The following is a 21,843-nucleotide window of genomic DNA, read 5'->3' on the forward strand; positions in this document are numbered from 1 at the left end:
TTGGAACAACTCCCAAGAAGACATATTACATAAATGAAGACATAAATGAAATTGATAGGGGTTATTGTAATTCACATTGTGCACTTTTGGCTTCAGTGTGGTGCTAACACTACTCCAGACGTTCATACCCGAGTGGTCAAAACCAGTGCAAATCTGACAAGTGTGAAATAATGTATATCCTAGGCTTTAGTGTTCAATTAAAAGCCTACAGTAGCCAGCACACTGTGCAGCATTAAACATGATACACTGTAATCCCTTGTGTATTTTGACCAATACAATCACATTTTCACAATTAGTTCTCACCACTTATTGAAGACAAGTGGTGTATTTGGTTAAAAAATACAAATTTACTTATTTTTGTGAGTTGAAATATATAAAAAAAATAGTTGTTCTTATATTTGAAACTTCTGCCTTATAAATATTGAAATATTTATAATTTTCCCTACACATGGGCAAACTTGTTTGAGATTAAATAAGTCCTGCTTATTTGGCAGTACATGCTATCTAAAGCATGGTGCTCAAATAAAAGGCTCAAATGACTGTGAAATCAATTTACATCCACCAAACACGTAGCTGTCACTGTTGACAGATACTGTCTGAAATGTCCATTATGGTGATTAGTGTTCCATTAGTGAATTAGGTATATTCATTTCAAATCAATTTTCTTTTTGCATTAGTTCTAGAATCATATTTCGAGATAGAGTGCAAACTGCCGGTTCGCTGAAAAGAATCCCTTCAAAAGAATAATTCACGAACCGGTGTTGTAGGAAATCGGGTCCTCCCTCCAAATCAGATCTCCATCAACTATCAGTAATATACTAAGCACACACACACACACACAACATTAATTTAAAATGGCTTACTATATTGTTCATAATAAAAACAAATTGGACATAATGCAACTTCTTTCACTTGATAAACTATTAATATAATAATAATAATAATAATACATGGGGCCAAGCACAAAAAAGGCACAAGAAGCCAGCCAACATGGCTGTGAGCATCAGACCAACTGAAACAGTGAGCAATTAAAGACATTTTAAGATCATTTTAGGCAAAAGAGCTGAAAAATCATAAATACAGTTAATAATAAAGATTTACTGATTTATCACTTTTGAAAAATAGGTGGCGCTGTGACCAAATTAATGTGGTATGGTCAGATTGAGGTGACAATGACACTCACAAACTTTGGTGCATTGCAGAGATACGAACTCAACAGTCATTTTGGCATCAAGCCTCAAATTCGTTGCCATGGTAAATGAATACAGTTTCGTCTATCAACACGAAATCCAAAACCTTTTAACGACATGGTCTGAAGATGATACGATTCGATTTTGGTGAAAATTGGACTAACGGTCTAGAAGTAGTTTGAAAAAGTATGTTTTTAAAGAAAATCAAACTGGCGGACAGGAAGTTTGGCTGACTGTGGCAAAATTGGCATCAATGTTCTCAGCATGACCCACAGAATCAATTAAGACCAGTCTCATTACAATAGGCCACATTTATATAAAACTATTAGCATTTTTTTTTAAATTTCATTATAACATCTCAAAGCCTTTTGAGTACCTTCAGAGCATAGTGCTGATGTCACATACTGAGTTTCGTAATGGTACATCAATGCATTCATAAAATATAGCATTTTATATCATAATACTGTATTGTAGTTAATGGCAATTTCATGTTTTCTTCAATTATAGCGCCACCAAGAGGCACAATCCCACCGCTTTTTTTACGTGTCCTCATAGTGAGCCCATACATGTGTGTGTCAAATTTGGTAAAAATATCTCATTTCATTTCGGAGTTAAAAACAATTATATGAATGAGAACATAAAAAATGACCCATGGACGACTTTGTTTGAATTTTTTTGGCACTTCCTTTCAAAATTTTGACATTTGTGCATTAGCATATAGTTAACCAGCTAAGGTTCCATGTTGGTGAGTAACAGGCTAGGAGGAGTTAGAAAAAGTAGTTTTTTGGAAAAATCAAAATGCGGGAAAAATTTCGAGACGGAAAATGACGTCATAGGGTGCAATCGAATCGTCTTGAGCAAAGGAATCAGAGGGAAAGAAATTTGGTTTCTACCTTCGGTGCTTGTCCCCTAATAATAAACAAATAGCTTAATTAAACATTATTACATAGTTCTTTTAATAACTGAAAAATTTGGACATTTAACATTTACATAAACATTAAAGAATGTCGTGAATGCATGTAGGGTATGTGCAAATGCGTAGTGTATAAGCTAAGCTATCAGGCTAGTCATGTATCTATGTTATGCTAGTACTTAAGCTAACTAAAACATTAATGGTCATTATAAAGTAGTTCAAATTATATATCGTAATCATTGTTTCACAATGTTGTGGAAATTGTAATCAGGCGCTATAGAGTAAAAGAGTCAGTGGGGGTCCAAAACATGGGATCCAAATGGTGACCCGTTTTCAGGGGACAACCTGTTTAGTTTGCTTACTTCAGGTATTATCTACTAATAGCCTTGTTTTTTTAACCAAACCAGGTCGCGGTGGTTTTGCCAAGTAAAACATGTTCTTGAATAAACATATTTTGTTGATCCTGGAACAACATTCCTGTCTGAAAACCCTATCCCTAAGCCTAACCCTAACCATAACATATCCCTAAAAATTAGACGAAAACTATGAGGTGAATAACACTGATGTAGAAGCACCTAACCCTGGCTGTAAGCCAAACCTGACATAAACTGTAATTTGGCCCTTAAATCTGATTGGTTGATTGGAATGTTGTTCCAGGATCAACAAAGATGCAGGAACTGTCCTGACCGCAGACTTCACTCATCAACACAATACCAACCCCAATTACTACTACTACTAGAGAGAAGCTACTATAAGGCAATACATTTACTCAAATTCTCAGAGTATTGCATTTAATTTGCATTTAGCAGTAAAATAAATATGTATCATATGGATCCTTTAGCTTTTCTCTTCATTTTTTTTTTTTTTTTTTTTTTGGTTCTTCCATGTTTTCCTCTCCTATAAGCCACTCCACTTACTCCACAACATCTGGAAATCATTTCTCACCTATTACAACACTGCCAGGCTCAGGCCATTTGTTGATCTTGACAAGGAGCCATTCTCCAACTAAATATCGATTCTTTCATTGCTAAGTAATTGTGTGCTGATAAAACACTACAGTATCAGGTGTAGATGCAGACAAACTAGATTTGAATTATAAACAGGCACTGTAACATTTCGAGCACTGCCATGTTTATTCATTCTCATTATCTTACGCTTGTGAGTGGTGGGTCATCTGAAGTCCATACAATATAAACAGAGGGATTTTGTTTTCTTTGGCTGCCTGGTGCTTAGACCATGAACAGAGACTGAGACTAAAGTGCACAACATGTAAAGCAGCATTGCTTGGAATTGGAAAGATCTCCACCAATCAAATCCCAGTATGAAATGTCTCCATAGAAATGGCAGCTGCTACATGAATCTATCACAGGTCACATGACCCAGAATTATTCCCCCTTTGAGGTAACATGAGGTCACTTCAGTCAAAGCTAATGCTCAGTCCTCATAAAAGAAGACCTGTTGTCTGGTTGCCATGGTAACAAGTGGCTAATAGTTTCAGTCTGCTCGTGGATGGTTTATGAGATGGTATGGATATTTCTGGTGCATCTCCAGCTACCTCCACATAAACAGCTGCTTTGGCACAGCTTTTCACAATAGTTATGTTTAATCATGCTCAAAAACGGGGAGGGAGATGATGAAACACATTACAGTATGATGCAACAGTAAACAGCTGCTAAACTTCACACAAACACTTTTCAAATGTCAGTGGCTGGTCTAAGTCTGTGGGGTGTGTGTGTGTGTGTGTCATGGCCCAGAGGAAATGTAGCTCCTCTCTCTCTCGATAGGAATCTTAAAGGAGAAGACAGAGTAAACACATTACGGGATTCACACAGTGTGTGAACATTGTGTGTGACATTTTCTAGCCTCTTTTCAAAACGTATTAATATCAAGAATGGAAAGAAAAAAATTATATATGGAGAAATTAACTAAAAGCACAGCTAAAACTTCATACCCCTGTGAAAAAGAAGTACACTTTAGCATACTTTTAAAAAAGTACTTGCTGTTACGGAAATATTTTATTTAAAATAACTGAATTTAATGTTTTCTTACACTTAAAGGTGCTCTAAGCGATGTCACACGTTTTTAGGCCAAAACATTTTTTGTCACATACAGCAAACATCTCCTCACTATCCACTAGCTGCCTGTCCCCTGAACACACTGTAAAAAAAACGCGGTCTCTGTAGTCGCCACAAGCTCCAAAAACGGCAACAAAAACTACCTGGTGCAGCCTGGACCACGAATCATAATAAACATGCTCCAGCCAATAACTGACAAGAATGATTTTAAATGCACGTTCATGACTGTTTCAGGAAGCACAGAGGGGAGGGGGAGGAGGAGGAGGAGGAGGAGGAGGGAGGGTCTAGCTAGCCTCTGTTTTGTTTGACAACACTTCGAACGTCAACAGGAAGTTACTCCACCTAGGATCGCTTAGAGCACCTTTAACTGTATGTTAATTACATTTAAAGGAAATGTATTATCATTTAAATATTATTTTATTAAGTGCAATTAGTTTGACTTAATAGTGCTTCTTTGACATACTTAAGTAGGACTTAAGTGCATCTCATAAAAATGACAAGCATTTTTGGTAACCTAAAATTTAATGTATGCCTATTGAAACGTGTATGTCATGCTTTTAAATATATTTGTAATTACACATTTGCAATGATAAAGTTGCAATTTAATACTTTTAAATTAACTATATATTAACTTTAAATGTAATATCAAATAACACACTACAGTTAAAATGATCAAGTCTCAATTTTACACATGCATGTGCTTTAGTGAAAGTGACTCATGAAGGTCAAGTACAGTAACCCATATTTGGAATTTGTCCTCTGCATTTAATCCATCCAAGCACGTGCACACACATTAGGAGTAGTGAGTAGTGAACACACACACACCCGGAGCAGTGGGCAGCCATTTTTGCTGTGGCACCCGGGGAGTGATTGGTGGTTAGGAGACCTCAGTCATTTCCTGCCGTTATTGAGAATCGAACCTGCAACCTAAAGGTGATGATACACGGGGGCAATTTTTTGAGCAATGTTGTTGGGCAATGTTGCCCAGTGATGTTGCTTGGGCACTTTCCCATTGAGAATGGGCAACAAATTTCTATCTGGATACTTTAGATCGAAATTTGTTGCCCATTCTCAAAACAACAACAAAATATCTGAGTTACTTTTTCAAAGAAGTAACGCAAGTTACTTTGTTTTCCCATTTATTGACTGACAGCTCTCCTGTCCCCATGTTGAGAGAAATCGGGAGTAAAGGTGCCGAAGCGTTTTGTAGTTCTAGACTAAATGTTTGCATTTACTCATCTCATTTGCACAAAAACAGTCAGTTCAGTTTTCCTCCAAATGAATAACAAAACAGTGAAATGCAATCTCATAATAATTAAATTAAATACATTAAATTAAACAGATATACTTTATGTATTTAATCTTACTTTATTAACCAATGTCTTTGCTGCTGACCTTCAATGATCCAATTAAACCATACTAATAAGCAAAAATTATTTTAGATAAACATCACATTTGTGATCAGCCTGAAGCTTTTTCATTTCACTTTTGGTGTGAAAGTTTTTTATTAAAAAACAAACAAACACAGAAAAAGTAACACAAAAGTAATGTAATGCATTACTTTCCATAAAAAGTAACTAACAGTTAGTTACTGTTTAAGGGAGTATCGCAATATTGTAATGCATTACTTTTAAAAGTTACTTTCCCCAACATTGGTCTTTAATACCTTTCTAGGCCTCGAAAGTGGTGGTTGTGTTGCAGTCTATCAGAGGTCATATACCTCAAGGATTTCATCAAAAATATCTTAATTTGTGTTCTGAAGATGAACAAAGGTCTTACAGGTGTGGAACGACATGAGGGTGAGTAATTAATGACAGAATTGTCATTTTTGGGTGAACTAACCCTTTAAGTGTGTTAAGAAACACTCATGAAAGTGTAGTCTCTCTAAGTACACTTAAGTGGCATTTCAGTTTATTTTCAACGTTTAGTTTACTTCAACATTTTATTATCTGCAATACAAGTTATTTTTATAGTATACTTTTAAGATTTGAAGTACACTATAAGTGCACATTCAATACAATTAAGCGCACTTCTTTTTCACAAGAGTATGCATTTTGTAACACTAGAACTGTCACATTTAAAATGCAGTTAAGCAAAAGTGTATCTGTTTTAGTGATGTTTCAATGTGTCTGGGGGCCAAAAGCATGTCGACCTCTGCTGCATTACAACACTATTGTGTCATAGTAAGAGCTGGACGGACTGTAGTGTATTACACATACTCTCTTTGGTCTAGTCTCAGAGCCAAACACTTTCTTGCCAAGAGCTGCACAACTGCCTAGAGATGGGACGCCAGTACAGGAAAGGCGAGCAGTGACTTACATATGTTCAACATAAAAACACACACAAAATGTCTGCACAGCACAACCTTGGCTTGAGAGAATGTGCTAGAGCTGAGTTTTTCTCCAGTTATGTCTGTAGGCATCTGGTAGACAGACACGCACAAAGTTACTGAATTTGTCACAGCTGCGAGACATCTTTAGTGTCGATACCTGTGTCGACCTTTCTACCTTTTCTCGACGCTACCCCAAGAAATGATAAGCACATTAAAGGTAGAAAGAAATAGAGTTTCTGGGAGCTCTTGGACTTGTTGCGCAACTGTTGCATTTCAGACAAATCGATTCCTTTTGTGCTTTTTTTTATCTTTGTTTTTCAAGGCCAGAGTGAGAAATAATCCAAGGTGAGAAGGGAATATTGGGTTGTACTGAGTCATAATACAGCATGAGAGGTGACAACTTCTCGTAACTATTGTTTAGTTCGTGAAATGAAAAGGTCTGCATGGGTTTTTTAGTCATTTAAAGCAATAGGATCATTTCTATGGCAACTCAGGAGCCCAGTCCAAGAGAGCAAAAGGAGCAAAAGAGGCCAAAAATAAGACAATATGAAGTTTCTTTTGCATTTCAGCTGAATTTATACTTGCTACTTTGTCCTTGAACACTCTGGCCCACTTGCTTTCTCCTTCCATCTTCTGTTTCTCTGATCTTCCGTCTCACTCATTCCATCTATCCTCTCTTGCTCTCTCACACACTCTTATTAAAATTCCAGTTAATCTTGCAGACTATAAAAGACACTGAAAAAAAGCAATGGCTTGACTCAGTTCAGAGCACTTCGGCTCTAAAAGTCAGGGATATTCAGTGTATAAATCTTCAAACATTAATATGATAGTCACTTCAAGATTTACATCCATAATCTGCACCAGATCCATGACACTTCGCACATAACCATTCACAGTTACATGAAACTTTCAGCAAGGGAGAAACTCATAAAGCTCAAAATAAATAATGTTCATTCATTTCAAAGTAAATTTCAAAAACTTCCGAATTGCTTATTGGTGGTGCTTGGGAAGAACAGTCCACCAAAGTACGTCAAATAATGATATCATCAACATTTTCATGTTATGGCCAATGACTATATTCAATATATTAAAATTCTATATTACTTTAATTCATCATCATAATGATAAACACACTGGTTTGTAGCCCAAAAAGTCATACCGTTTACTGAACTTAATAAGGTGGATAAAGTACAGTATGAAAATTTACATTAGTTATTTTAAACGCACAATATGTACAATTTTTATATTAAAATGTCCAAAAACCACTTGCACAGTGTTATATATTTCGTTCAATTGTGTACTTAGATTATCCTAAATGCTTCCAAGAATTTGTAAATTCAGAGAAATTCACAATTTAAAAACAGTGCCCATCGCTTGTCACTTGTCGCCTGTCAATGACGTAATATCTGCGTTATCCCTGGTTTCAGCTTGTACTGCATAGTAACCATGGCAACAGACATGGGCAGCTGTGTAACGTCTAGCGGCATGCTGTTGTTGTTTTATTAAAACATTATGGACCATGGCAAGCAAACTTTAGGACAAAAGGAGAAATAGAACAAGGATCAATATCGGCGTGGCATTTTTGAGATGGCGGTGCTTTGCGACAAACTTCAACTTGAAATTGACGCTGCTTGTGCACGTTATTAGACAGGTAAGCAAATGTAGGCTACATAAGACTAATCAATGTTATATAGCTCAACACAATGAAATGTTAGAATATCATCAGTATGATGATACAATGTTGATCTAGCTTACTGTTAGTCTCATACAGCCAACAAACTAATACATGTACATAGAAATAGAATAACATCACAATTTTCAACACACTCAAATGCAGTTTAGTATGATAGTGTAACGTGAGACCAAGTGAAACAGCACTGTGTTACCTCACAATTTTAATTCGTCAAATAAACTGACCTGTATGAGAAGTATTCAGCTTTGCAAATAAGTTAGTTCGGTAGAATGAAATGTCCTCGTTTCTTTATATCCCCTGGGACTCGTGTGGCACTGATATCTGTCTCTCATTAGCAATCGCGCCCGCGATTCTCGGCCACGCCCTGCTTCATACCACAGTCATGTTAAAAACATGAATGCATTTACTCATCCATAAACATTATTTCCCCATAAACATTATTAGATCCATCGGAATGATGACAGGTTCCATGATTCCACGCTCATTCACTGCGTCATCAATCTACGCCTCTGTTATTGTTTTGAAGAGGTTGGCGACCCCTAGTGGCGAAAAATACAGATTGTGCCTTTAATTGATTTGCTAATTGAAGACTACATTTGACAGTGCTATAAAATTATTAGTGTTTTTAAACATTTAAAGGGATAGCTCACCCAAAAATGAAAATTCTGCCATAATTTACTCACCCTCATTTTGTTTCAACCCTATATGAATTTCTTTGTTCTGCTGAACACAAAAGAAGAATATGGGAAACAAAACAGTTGATGGGCCCCTAATGATTTCTACAGTATGGGGGAAAATGGGAGTCAAAATATATTCTTTTTTGTTCAGCAGAAGAAAGAAATTCATACATGTTTGGAAGAATTTGAAGGTGAGTAAATGAGTTTCATTTTTGGGTGCACTATCCCTTTAAGTTTCTCCACAATCGTGTCAAATAAAGGCAAAAAAGCCCAAATATATAACCAAAAAAAAAAAAAAAAGAGAGGAAATGTTTAAGGGTCAGAACTCCTTAAATCCACTTGATCCTTCTGTCTTCTGCCTTAACACACACAGTACAGTATACCTACACTTGATCTTGTGACTTTCACGTGATTGCCTGAGGAATGAGGCAGTAATCACTGGAGTTGACTGACACTCACTCAGGAAGAGCTGAATCAACTGTCAGTTTTAATGCAATTGGTTCAGTCACTGTAAAAACAAGCCTCTAGTCTGCCCCTTCACCTCCTGTCCCCATCAAAGAGTCTCCAGAGGGGCCTGACCTCAGTCCCCACACCGCAGTGGAGAAGAGTTCCCAGCCAAAGAATCCGCTGCATACAGAGATCCACATCATTTATCTTCAACATGTCAAAGCATGGCAGAAGTTCAAACTGCTAATGCTTCACCATTACAATTTTAAACAAATACAGTACCAGTGATCTCCTCCTGAACTTGGAGGATAATCTCCATACTTTGTTTCTACTGTGGTCTGCCACTGTAAAATGATAAGGACGGAGGAAAAGAAGGACTGCCAAACGTGCCGGGCTCAGGGTTAAGCTAAACAATACAGAGAGGCTTTCTCTGATAAGACAAAGGAAATGGACGGAGGAAATATTCTGCACATCTTCAGATGGAGAAAGTTGGCAGGGTTTATCCTGTTTCGGTGCACAGAGCAGTGTGGGAGGTGTCAGGGGGAGTAGATGCCAAATGCATCTCAAATGCAAATGGGAAAGATTTAAAAACAACACATTATAATGTGAAAGTTAAACACAAAGCCAAGTGTGAATGTTTTGGGAAAAAACAGTCTTTGTGGCATGGACAAAGCATTTGTTTACTGTTCATTAAGAAGAGAAAGTGTTGGTCATTATCCTAATACTTGAATAGCTGTCAAATGACACTGATTTCTTCTGTTTAAACAGTAAGGCCATCTCTTGTTTGTTCAGTGCTTTTGTGGCAGTGACATACAATTGCAGTTTTACAGCATCTTTCTCCCACTCCAACACAGTCAAAACTGAGAAGGCACGTCACAAATGAATCTACAAAAAGATACTACAGCTGATTTCATTCTCCTACATACATTTTTCATGGTGACCACAGTTTCCGAAACACCATAGTTACAACAGTTATTATTGTTAATGCTTTAAAACTGGCAATAGTTATAAAAGGTCAGTTAAACAAAATGACGGAGAGACTATAACACAATAAACGCAGTTACAAATATTTTATTAAATTAACTAGGCCTACTAAAATATGTTCTGTCTGTGGTCTTTAGAATTCAAATTCAACATGCCTTTGAAGAACCAGTTATGACCTTTGACCTTTTGGCATGAAATTAAATTTTTTTTTAAAGTGTATGTATTTTATATTTTCTAAAGATGGCACATATTACATATTGTTCTCCATGATGGGATACAATGGAGCTGTGATTTTCTCCTAAAATACTACATGGCAAAAACATAAAGCACTTTCCTAAACACCTGTAGTACATAAACAAACTGTTTGGCATAAGAGGAACTGAATTTTTTTTATTTTATTTTTTTTTGCAATGAGTCGATATTAATTGACAGAGTTACACTGGAGAATTAGTGAAATAACATAGAAGTCGATATAAGTGAGATATTATGAAGTGCCAAAAGTGATAGAAATTAACCAGGAAAACTGACACCTTTTGCTGACATTGTTTGCTGCAAATTCTTTATAATTTATTTTTAGTCAAACTGTGTTACTCCATCAATATTCGATATTATAAATGTAATTTTCAGCAATAATATACTTTGGCACCAGACAAAAACACACCAGTTGACCTGGTGTACCCTCATTTGGGAATGTTAATATAGTTTTCCATTTTTCTGTGAGGGTCAAATTTGACCATATGATCCTTAGGAAAAACGAGAACTGTTGAAACTAAGGCAATTATTGGCAGAAACCACAGTTTACCATGGTAAGTGTCTTGACAAGGGTTGTTATTATTATTTGGTCACTTTATTACACTATTATTATTTGGTTTATTCGGTAGAACGAAACACAAGGTTCACGTGGTGAACAAAAGAACATTTGTTGCTCCTTCCCAACTGGACCTTTATCCCTCCATCTCTGCATATTTACATTACAGCTACATTTAGAGACTGAACACAATATCTATAGAATTAATAAAGACGATATTGTTCTCAAAATATGCTCAGCAGCCCAAAAACGAAAGTCAAGAGGTGTTTTATGCTGCACGGTGAATGTAAACATGCAGTTAAGAAGACCTTGAACTTGACAATTAAGTGAGCAAACAAGTCATCCACGTACGTATTTAAGTCAGCAAGAGTAGTGAAAAGTTCCTACTTTTGACCGGCGGCTTGGTGGCCAGAGCCGATATGTGTTTCTGCAGGCTGATAAGTTTATTCTCCAGAGCTCCGGAGCGGTAGCAGATGGAGGCGAGCTCTCCCTCCAGCTCCTCCAGGATGCTCACCGACTGACGGGATAAATCCGACAGCTGCCGGAGCACCGCGCACAGAGTCAAACCGCACACATCCACCAGATCCGTGAACATCGCACCGCGACTCTTGCCGCCGCTCTTGCACACATCTTTAGGGACTATGGTCCTCTTGCAGAAGGGCATCTTTTCTGCTGTTATGGTAAACTCCCTTTAAAAGTGCGTGTTTCGCCAGCGCTGAAGAGTGTTGGCGAAGACTCTTGCTCGGGATTGCGCGTACAGTGGAGGCATTTTATGCATTGTAATTGATTGTCCACTGTGAGGAGCTCTGCAGCGCTCCAGCTCACACTAGATCACTGCAAATCACAGCTCCAAATTCTCATGAAGTGCGCCTGAGGGACCTCACCCACTCGTGCAACAAGACCCTATGAGCTGAATCTTTGACGGAAAAGTCAACTATGCGTTCAGAAAGCAGCCTTGCTCTGCGCATGCTCACAAAAATAAGATTTAAAAGTGCTTCAAGTGACTCCAACAAGCCTGAGAACAATGAGAGTAATAAAAATCCTTTCCTCCAGTCACGTTCTAACCTTGCATTTGCCCATCCCTAAATACACATCTGGTCTAGTGTGTGTGTGTATGTGCGCACTCCCCCACCCTGAACCAGAACTTGGCTCACCTAGATGTTTTGTTCATCCAGTCTTTCCACACTGGACGACGAAAGAGGGCGTACAGTCACAGTGAAGTCAAAATGATGAGGAGAGGAGGGGAGAGGCTGAGAGTCCTCCATGTTAAATAATCTTATCAGGCATGTTTCTCTATGGCTTCATATGAAACCTTATCTCGTACAGGGAATTGATTGGAAACATCTGGGCCTTGTTTTGCCTCACTGTATGACTGTCTTCATTGTTCCTGGTTCCCCACCCCACTCCACATGGCCCGAGTGCATGACAGGAACCGCTCCTGGTGGACCTTTTCTTCATGGCAACCCTCCTCCCCCTCGTTTCGTTGAAAGGACTATTTTCTGCTCTTCTGTTCCTGGTTTCCTTTCATGTCTCTTGCGATAGATTGTACCTGCCAAGTATGATTTGAGGGAGTGAGGTCTGGCAAGACTCAAATTTTATTTTCATAATATTATATATTTGCAAACAGGTCTCTGGGCTAGCTAGACTCATATTACCTTAAGACAGGAGACCAGATACCAGGTGATGAATTAGGGAAATGCTTCAAAATTTGATGTGATTTAAGTGATTTATTTCCAGTATGATGACCATGGAAGCCCATTTCAGTTATATGAGGGGGGAAAAATCATGCTTTGGTGAATCATAATTATGACTTAAAAAGTATAAATTAGAAGATTCTAAGTCATAATTACGAGTTAAAAAGTAAAAAGTTTGTCATAATTGACATCTCATAATTTAAACTTTTTGACGCAACATTGACTTTATATATCATACTTATGAATTTTTGTCACAATTTCAACTTTGTATGTCAATTTATTTCCATCTTTTTAATGTGCGACAACCATGGAAGCCCATTTCCACCACAAAATCACGCTTTGGTAAATCATAATTATGACATATAGGACAAGTCAAAAATATGACATAGTAGTCATAATTAAGATAAAATGTCAAAATCATGACACCAAGTCATAATTGTGTCATCAAATTTTGTAACAATTGACTTTACCTCATAACTTTATATGTATTTATTATGATTTACCCACTTTTTTTCTTATGTGGCAGAAATAGGCTTCCATATATGACAGAGAAACACCTAGCAGAAGTCCATCAGGACAGGGAGGCGGGTGAGTGGTTTCAAGATGACTATGCTTTCCAATGCCGCAGAATGTTTAAACTCAAGGACACCAAAGTCTGTGTGTTTTTAGTTTGTATTGCGTTCTGGCAGACAGCCCCTGCAATGTGTGTTGAGGTGAGCCGTGCTGAGCTGCTGTGGACCAGCAGGCCAAAGGCTGCAGGAGGAACAGGCTGAAGCTCAGCAGGACCCATATGGCCTTCTGGAGTTGAGCCTCAGCTATGTGGCACAAGAGGAAAACATACACACAGGTGTGTTCCAATCTTATCGAATCAACAAATCCAAAAGTAGAATCATCTATACAAATATTTGCTCTAGTTCATAAACACCCACTCATTCAAACACTGCAAATGCTAAGATATGAGTTCAGTATACTGCTGTGCTGAAACCATCCTGCTTATTTAACTCTTAAGACTCATTTTTAATCAAAGATAAACTTTAGTTTAAAAACCGAACACCTCAGTTACAGCTTTTCCACAAACTATGGGCCTATTTGCACTTGTCACTCTATCTGATCAAAGAAAATGCATGAAGTGGCATCTTCTACATTTTGAATTAAATATTAGATTAAAACATTCCCAATCCCCTTAATAAACAGGAAGGTGTATATTAATAGGGTCTAAATCTCATATTTTTGATCTTCTATACATACTACTTAAAAAGATCATGAGATTTAGACCCTATTAATGTTCTACAAGCAGCTTTATACAACATGAGTAGGTTAGTCTTATGGGGGGTAAACATGGAGATTACACAATCAGCCCAACAGTAGGCCTACTTGTCAGTAACCTGTTAGAAGTTTATTCACCGTCATGACTGAAAGGCTTACTTTGGTGTGATACCGCAACCACACCACCAGGTGTCAGTAAGATTACAACTGCCAACTCAGCCATTCAAGCTAATCAAGATTACACCTGTCCCCAATAGTAGCACTTCCGGTATTTGCACTTGACTTGTATGAAATATTTACTGTATTTGGTGCAAGTGGGCATTAAGACTAACCCTGCATCTCAATCAGCTCCCTAGGCTGTGAATCAGTATATCATGTAAATGAATGTGGCGGATTCCCTGATCCGTGCCCTGACTACTGAACTAGGGAGCTGATTGAGATGCACCCTAAGTCTGTGTAGCACTTTTGATAAGACACACAATATAGTGTAAAAATGCAAGTAAAGTTTTGACAGCTCTTTATTTACACGTTTTGATTTAATACTTTGTACGTCAAAATAAACTTCTAAATGTCTGTTCAAGCAGTATGCAACACTTAAAATCTTACTACCAAATTATATGTAATATCTAATTAATATAATTTACACTCTGAAGATTCTCATCAAGTAATTGAGGCACAAGTAACTGAACAATGAATGAATGGGATATGCACTTGGCCTTGAAACTGAATTTAGTGTGCATTAATGGCCCTGAGCTTTGGAATTTAATCAGACCTGGGACAGCCTGGTGGAAATCCTGTGAAAAACTGGCCAAGGGGCCATAAGAACTCTAAAAATGATCTAAATCAATACAATAATATTTGTACAAGTTAACTAAATAGAAAAGAAAATATCAAGATCTGAAGATTTTATTGAAAAATATTAATTCTGTAAGACAGGGGGCCATAGAGTCAAAAAGAGTCAAGAACCATTGCTGTAGTAGACCATACACTTATAATCTATATAATAATAATAAAAAAGACATGATTCACTGTTGTAAATAACTTTTTATTTTGAAACCAAGGTGTGTGCTAGTCCAGTTGACTTAGCTGCTGCTCTGTTTGGCAGCCAATCTCTTGTCTCTCTCCTCAGCAATGGTCAGGCGGATACCCTTTCCACGTGGCAGGGAAATCCATGGCTTGTTGCCCTGATGACAGAAACAGTATTAGTACAACAATAAACTTGTAATACTGCAGCAAGATGCGTTTAAATCCACAAAACTGCTTAAAAAAAAAAAAAAAAAAAAACCTTGGCACATTATGAATGGTAATGTTTTTCAGGGTGCAAATACGATCATTCGTGTACTACTAACAAACTTCAAGATTATGTGCAGTGTTAGGGGGTAACTCAAGAAAGAGTTACATAATCAGATTGCTTTTTTCCAAGTAACATTTACTTTAAAAAAAAAAAAAAAAATCACTAAAAATGATCTGAGTTACATTTTAAAACAAGTGGTCAAAGTTTTTGTTTTTTTGACACCTCTCCTGCCCCCATGTTGAGAGGAATCGGGAGTGAGGTGCAGAGGAGTTGTGTGCGCTGTGTAAACATGATGCTTATTGTAGTTCTAGACTAAATGTGAGCATGCATTTACTCATCTCACTTGCACAAAACCAGATTCACCATTCATCAATAAAAACAGTGAAATGCAAATCTGCCATAATTAAATGTTAAACACAAATATACTTTATGTATTTAAATCTCACTTTATCAACCAATGTCTTTGCTGACATTTACGTCAATTTAACCACACCAATAAGTTTGAGAACAACTTGAGATGAATGTCACATTTCGTTTTTACTGCTGAAGAAAGAGCGTTGGACATTTCTTCTGCTTCCTATTCTTCTTCAATCCAGAATAGCAGCACAGCCAAAAGGTTTGTTTGCATTAGTTGTACAGGTGTAAATTTGCATTCCACTTTTACCATAAAATGGCCTTTATGTTTGCCCAAAATAGAACTTGTAGTTATATAAAAAAAAATAAAAATAAAAAAAAAGCAGCCACAAAAGCAACACCACGTTACTTTCCATTAATAAGTGACCATGTAATTACTTTTTAGGGAGTAACGCAATATTGTAACATGTTACTTTTAAAATTAACTTTCCCCAACATCATGTGACAAAATGTCACATGTAAAAATGTGTGCAGAAAGTCACAAGTCTGCATTTTGATCAGTACAGCACATACTAAGCCCAGTCAGCTGCTTGCTAACAGCTTAATCGTCCCATTTTAAACAATGCACAGCAAACTTTCTGAATCCTGTGCTCACCTTGCCAATGACAAAAATGTTGGTGAGCCTGGTGGCAAAGCTGTTCCCAGTGCTGTCTTTAACATGCACCACATCAAAAGAGCCAGGATGCTTCTCTCTATTGGTGATCACACCAATACGCCCCAAGTTAGCACCTCCGGTCACCATGCACATGTTGCCTATTTACACACAGAAAAAAGAAGAAATTATGGGCAACCCAAATACCAAAACAAAAGGACAAAGACTTAAAGTTGAATATCGTTTGCTCACCAACCTGTTTCAAACTTGATGAAATCTGTAATTTTGCCTGTGTCCAGGTCAATACGGATGGTGTCGTTGACCTTGATAAGAGGATCAGGGTAACGGATGGTGCGGGCATCGTGGGTCACCAGATGTGGGATTCCCTTTGTGCCAATGAGGATTTTCCTCACCTTGCACAATTTGTACTACAACAGGACAACAGCATTAGCTCAAAAGATCTGCAGTCTCAAAAAAAATAAATGAAGTGACAAGATCATGTTAATTTGATTTATGTAATATACAAAGACATTAAGCTCACCTTGGCCTCCTCATTTGTGATGCGGTGAACTGTAAAGCGTCCCTTGACATCATAGATCAGCCTGAAGTTCTCTCCGGTCTTCTCAATGCTGACCACATCTGAAAGAACGGCAGCACAACAAATTTTATTAACACATGACCATCAGATTGTCAACTCAGCTTATGTTTTAAAACAACATTCTGATAAACAACCTGCCGCATCACTTGAGCTGGAAAATCAGTCACAGCAGATTAATATCCTGTTGGCACTTACTAGGCAAGTATGGGTGCACAGTGGAAACGCTATGTGAAGGAGAGTGTTATAACAACACTGAGGGATTAGTCACTCGATGTGACATTCGCAGTTCAACCATCTGGTAAGCTACAGCTCACATGCTCAATTGTGAGTGCCTTGTCTTATTGTATAATTGAATGCAATAAAATAACTAGCCAACTATATGACTGATATTTCTGGAAAATATAAATTAGTTGTGTGGCCCAGTGAATCATCTCACATACACTACAGTGCCAGATTGTGGCTGCATGATAAAGCACATTTCTAATCACAATGAGATGAATTTGGTGAAAAAGAACTGGAGTTCTCAACTCTGGCCCTAGAGGGCCACTTTCCTGCAGTTTACCGCCAACCTTTATTAAACTCACCTACCTGCAGCTTTCTAGTAATCTCGAATACCGTGATTATTTTGTTCAGGCGTGTTTGATTAGCTAAACTCTGCAGGAAAGAGGACCTCAGGAGTTGAGATCCCCTGACCAACATATTGGGTTCCACATCCTAAACTCTGAGTAACCTCTGCCCAATGCCCAAATACTGAGAAGGTCTAAATAGTTGCATAGGTTTCTAGCTGAAATTGTGCAATCAGCAGGTTTTTGAAAGTTCAAAAACATTAAAAACTCAAGCTAAAGAGCAACAAAGGTGTTTGTGTAGCATTTCAGGATTATGCAGCTGGGACACTTGAGCATTGGGAATATTAAAGTAGTAGAAGCCTTGATAGCACATTTAGACATCACTAATTAAAGTTCAGAAGACATGTACAGTATTTCATGCAAAATGTTATTTTTGAATATTTAAGCTCTAAAAGGTAGCTTACAAAAGTTCACGCAATTATTTAGACTGTGGCACCTTGGCACAATCAGTTTCATAGTGAACCTAAAATATTTTTACACTTCTCAGTCAGAGCACCGAATTTATACATCAGTGGATTTTTAACTATTTAAAATAGCCCAATTCCATGGGAAAACCTCAAGCTTGGCAACACTTGGGACTTGGGAATGCAACATGCGGCAATTACACTTTACACATAGGGATGTGCATGGGTACTCGAGTACTCAAACGTGACAGGTCTGATTGGTTAGGGTTAGGACAGCATGCCGTCCAGACCGGCAAAAGTGTGAAACTATAAATTTGAAAGTGCAGAGTGATGCCTTGAACCACTTTGATCATGAAATACAGTTAAGTGCCAGATGTGCAGCAGCAATCTGTTGATAATTACAATCTATAAAAGTTGTAATTCTATACTTATATTGTGCACCTAGGACATCTGATTAATCATATAGGATGCGTATCATATAGAACAGACTTTAGTTTATTGGTATTCTTTCACTCTTCAGTTTCACCTCATACAGTTATTCCTTTTAGAAGTTTCTTTTTCGAACACATAGATGCATTATTGATATAGCAGTGTTATTTTTCTAGTCATACATCAATATTTTGACAATTTCATGTCATTTTTATTGGTCAACATATTTCATAAGCGTTTTAATTTAAATATTTACATTATTGCCATGACGTAGACGCCCAGCCCCTGCACAAGCCCCACCACAGAATCTTAATATTTGAAATGAAAACTGACAAATGCCCATCCCCATTTCTCCATTTGCATAATTTCCAAATTTTCTGGGTACCAATAATTGGAGCATTTCACTGGATTTGTACTGAAACGTTCATAATCCTGTTGAAACAAACTTAAAAGGTTTCCCTGCAGCTGTTTGCAAAAACAAAAGATTTAAGGTTTAACGCTTGCAAATAGGGCTGCAACAAACGATTATTTTGATAGTCAATTAATCTATTGATTATTAGAACGATTAATCGACTAATCATCGATTATTGCACTGATTAATCAGTAGGCTTTGATTATTCCACTTTAGCAATTAGTTAAAATATTGAGTTATACTGTACTTTAACTAGTAAATTAAAAGGAAATCACTTCAGCTTTTGAAAGTGTATTTTTAATGATTTTCAAGCCAACTGAATAGACCAATATCCTTCAGGTTCTTTCCCCCTCAGAAGTCATCAATAGTCCAACTGTGTTTTTGACTGGTGACTGGTACTGTGTTTTTAAGTCTGAGAATTGTAATAACTTTTTAATAACAGTAAAAATATTAATGTATTTATGTAAAAACTTAATGTAATTATGTGGTGTTGTTGTTTTTTTGTTTTTTTTTAATTGGAAAAATGCACCTCTCTAGATTTTGTTCAATGACCATAAACTCAATAGTTAGTGTGTTTGTCTGGGTGTGTGTGTATGTATATGTGATGCATCTTTCACTGTGTGGGACGTGTGGCGTGAGAACAGTGAGTTTGAATGAGAGTTGGTGGCCCTGCATGACAGTATTCTGTAGTTATGCTAAACGTTATGTTTGTTATGTTTATGCTAAGTTAATCTCCCACATTTCACGGGTTCGACTTCGTTTGCACTATGTACTCCAAAGCGCTGACTTTTATTGGGTTGGATCCGGGAGGGCTGCATTACAGTAATGCGCTACAGCGCCCCACTGGTTACACCGCGTTATTGCAAGCAAGAGACTATTTCGACAACAAAAATATTTGTCGACAATTTTTTTTATTGTCGACGTTGTCGATAATGTCGACTAATCGTTTCAGCCCTACTTGCAAATGAAGGAAAAATGTAATTTACTATAAAGTAAAATTACCAAATACTTTTATTTTACAGTTTAGTTGCATTACAACAATATATTTCGGTCTTACAGGTTGCTTCCAATCAGTTTGAAGGACAAGGTTCATTAAGATCATTAATGTTTCCCAGGCAAATGTCTATAGATTCTAAAATTAAGATGCATTCCTAAGAAATTGATTAAAGTGAAGCGAGTTTGATTAAAACTATAGTAGTCAACATTTGATGTGGATCAAAACCTTTCATCAAACTTAGTTCTTAGGACAACTTTGATGAACTTTTTTGATCCACTTCAAATGTTGACTACCGTAGAACAAATCTGCCAACGGGCTCAGAAAAATCAACTTAAGGAAGTGAGATTTAAGCAAACTCACAATTGTGTTAATTTTTTTTTTAGACTTTAACGTTTGCATCTCAAGTAAATGTATCAATTTAAAGATTTTTAAGGTCTTAATTTGTGTAGGGGTGAATTAAGACTTTAAGACCTACAGTAACCCTGAGGTGGTGTATAGATGACCACTAAAATAAGTTCAGTGAAGGTATCCAAACAGAGTGCAGCAGAACTCACCCATGAAGCCAGTGGGGTAGGTGACATCAGTGCGGACCTTGCCATCGATTTTGATGAACCTCTGCATGCAGATCTTCTTGACCTCATCTCCGGTCAGAGCGTACTTGAGGCGGTTCCTCAGAAAGATGATGAGGGGCAGGCACTCCCTCAGTTTGTGGGGACCGGTGGAAGGACGAGGAGCCTATATAAACAAAAACAAATTCAACCCACATCCACTTGTTGAATTTGTACGTATGCGTCACAGATCTTATTTAGTACCATATGAAAATACAGATTATTACTGTTACCTAGTAATATCTCAATTGCATGACACTTTGAACTTTGAACCAACGTGAACTTAATCTTCATCTGATGCGAGTACAGTACATCATTTTAAACATCCTCTCTCAAAAGTGCTCTACATTTCTCTATATGAAAAACTGTAACAAAAGCAGTGAATGCATCTTGATGAAAGCTAAGCATAACTTACAAATACTCCGGTGAGTTTGTCCAGCATCCAGTGTTTAGGAGCTGCGACGCGCTTCAGATGCTTCTTCGGTCCTCGGGCCTGAAAAGAACAGAAACAATTCAATCAGCACAAAGAGAAAATCAGTACATACATCAATGCATGACACGGTCCTGCAATATGGACACAAACTCGGCCAGGCGAGGCCTATAGAGTCCTTCCTGCTATTTAAAAACGTAAACCGTGCTGTTTAAAAAGTGTAAGCTTACTGTAAACTTCACTTCCTATTGATTAAAATAATATTAAACCAGTAAAAATATGTACATAAATGACATTTCTCCATCATGTAACAGCGAAATCTCCTCTACCGCTAAAGAGAGACCTGCGGTTGAGCCAAGCATTTTCCGTTTATCTTTTAAACATTACATCTACTTTTTATCATGACAATTTGTGTGTTGTTCATCGTACACGGGGTAAAAGAGCAGTAATTGGAACACAAATGGAAAACTTTGCTTTTCTAAAGCGTTGATGATTGTGGATTAATTTGGACGGGTCTCGCTACAGAAACGCACTCACCATGTTGGAGTCTGGGGAAAAGGACCAGCGACTTCCTGTCAGCGGAAGATAAGCTGAACTACCGGTGCCGAAGAAGGACAGTCGGAGCTTCTGCTAGAAGCTGTACGAGCGTGTGCCATCAAGTGGGGAGGTCTGTGATCACACTCTAACACAGCATTGGTACTGAGAAGTGCAGATGTTTTTGTTTTATCTTGAGCCTTTATCGAATCGAGTTTGTATGTTTCTTCAAGTAGCCTATAGCTACTGCCTCATTACTGTTACGCACAGTGTCATGAAAGCATTGCTACTTACTACTGTATTGGATAAAAAAATCAAATACATTTGTAAAGACGTTCAGTTCATAATATGCTTTTATCACAACTGAGTTTAACTAATTTGGCTGCTTTGGGTTCTGGTGCTATGCATGACAAACTGGAAATTTAT

General features: G+C 37.4%; 2 protein-coding genes and 1 long non-coding RNA gene across 4 annotated transcripts in view; 1 reads left to right on the plus strand and 2 right to left on the minus strand.

Moving 5' to 3' along the window:
• Positions 1-12,061, minus strand: part of nhsl2 (NHS-like 2) — an 88,236-nt gene extending 76,175 nt beyond the window's left edge. Inside the window, exon 1 of one of the 2 annotated variants that reach the window (XM_048185023.1) lies at positions 11,507-12,061. In XM_048185023.1, coding sequence (XP_048040980.1) covers positions 11,507-11,783 — 277 coding nt within the window. In that variant the 5' untranslated portion in view covers positions 11,784-12,061. The remainder of the gene's footprint in view (positions 1-11,506) is intronic. The other variant, XM_048185025.1, reaches the window with a different exon arrangement.
• A 154-nt stretch (positions 12,062-12,215) lies between these two features.
• Positions 12,216-14,727, plus strand: LOC125265071. Its single transcript, XR_007184199.1, has 3 exons — positions 12,216-12,695; positions 13,340-13,401; positions 13,503-14,727. It is a non-coding gene; the product is annotated as an uncharacterized LOC125265071 (long non-coding RNA).
• Positions 14,728-15,103: 376 nt separating this feature from the next.
• On the minus strand, positions 15,104-21,506 carry rps4x (ribosomal protein S4 X-linked). The gene is made up of 7 exons (XM_048185036.1): positions 21,421-21,506; positions 20,869-20,946; positions 20,400-20,580; positions 16,921-17,018; positions 16,636-16,807; positions 16,383-16,540; positions 15,104-15,263 (listed from the first exon to the last, which is right to left on the minus strand). The coding sequence occupies exons 1-7, from the start codon at positions 21,421-21,423 to the stop codon at positions 15,162-15,164; spliced, it is 792 nt and encodes a 263-aa protein (XP_048040993.1). The 5' UTR covers positions 21,424-21,506; the 3' UTR covers positions 15,104-15,161.
• Positions 21,507-21,843: the final 337 nt, after the last annotated feature.

This window comes from Megalobrama amblycephala, linkage group LG3 (genome assembly GCF_018812025.1).
Source record: "Megalobrama amblycephala isolate DHTTF-2021 linkage group LG3, ASM1881202v1, whole genome shotgun sequence".
NCBI classification, from domain to species: domain Eukaryota; kingdom Metazoa; phylum Chordata; class Actinopteri; order Cypriniformes; family Xenocyprididae; genus Megalobrama; species Megalobrama amblycephala.

Coding starts and splice junctions, on each gene's coding strand:
- rps4x (XM_048185036.1), bottom strand. Junction 17,019..20,399: donor CTACCCCACTGGCTTCATGG/GTGAGTTCTGCT, acceptor CCGTTCTTTCAG/ATGTGGTCAGCATTGAGAAG. Junction 16,541..16,635: donor TTTCATCAAGTTTGAAACAG/GTTGGTGAGCAA, acceptor GTGTGTAAATAG/GCAACATGTGCATGGTGACC.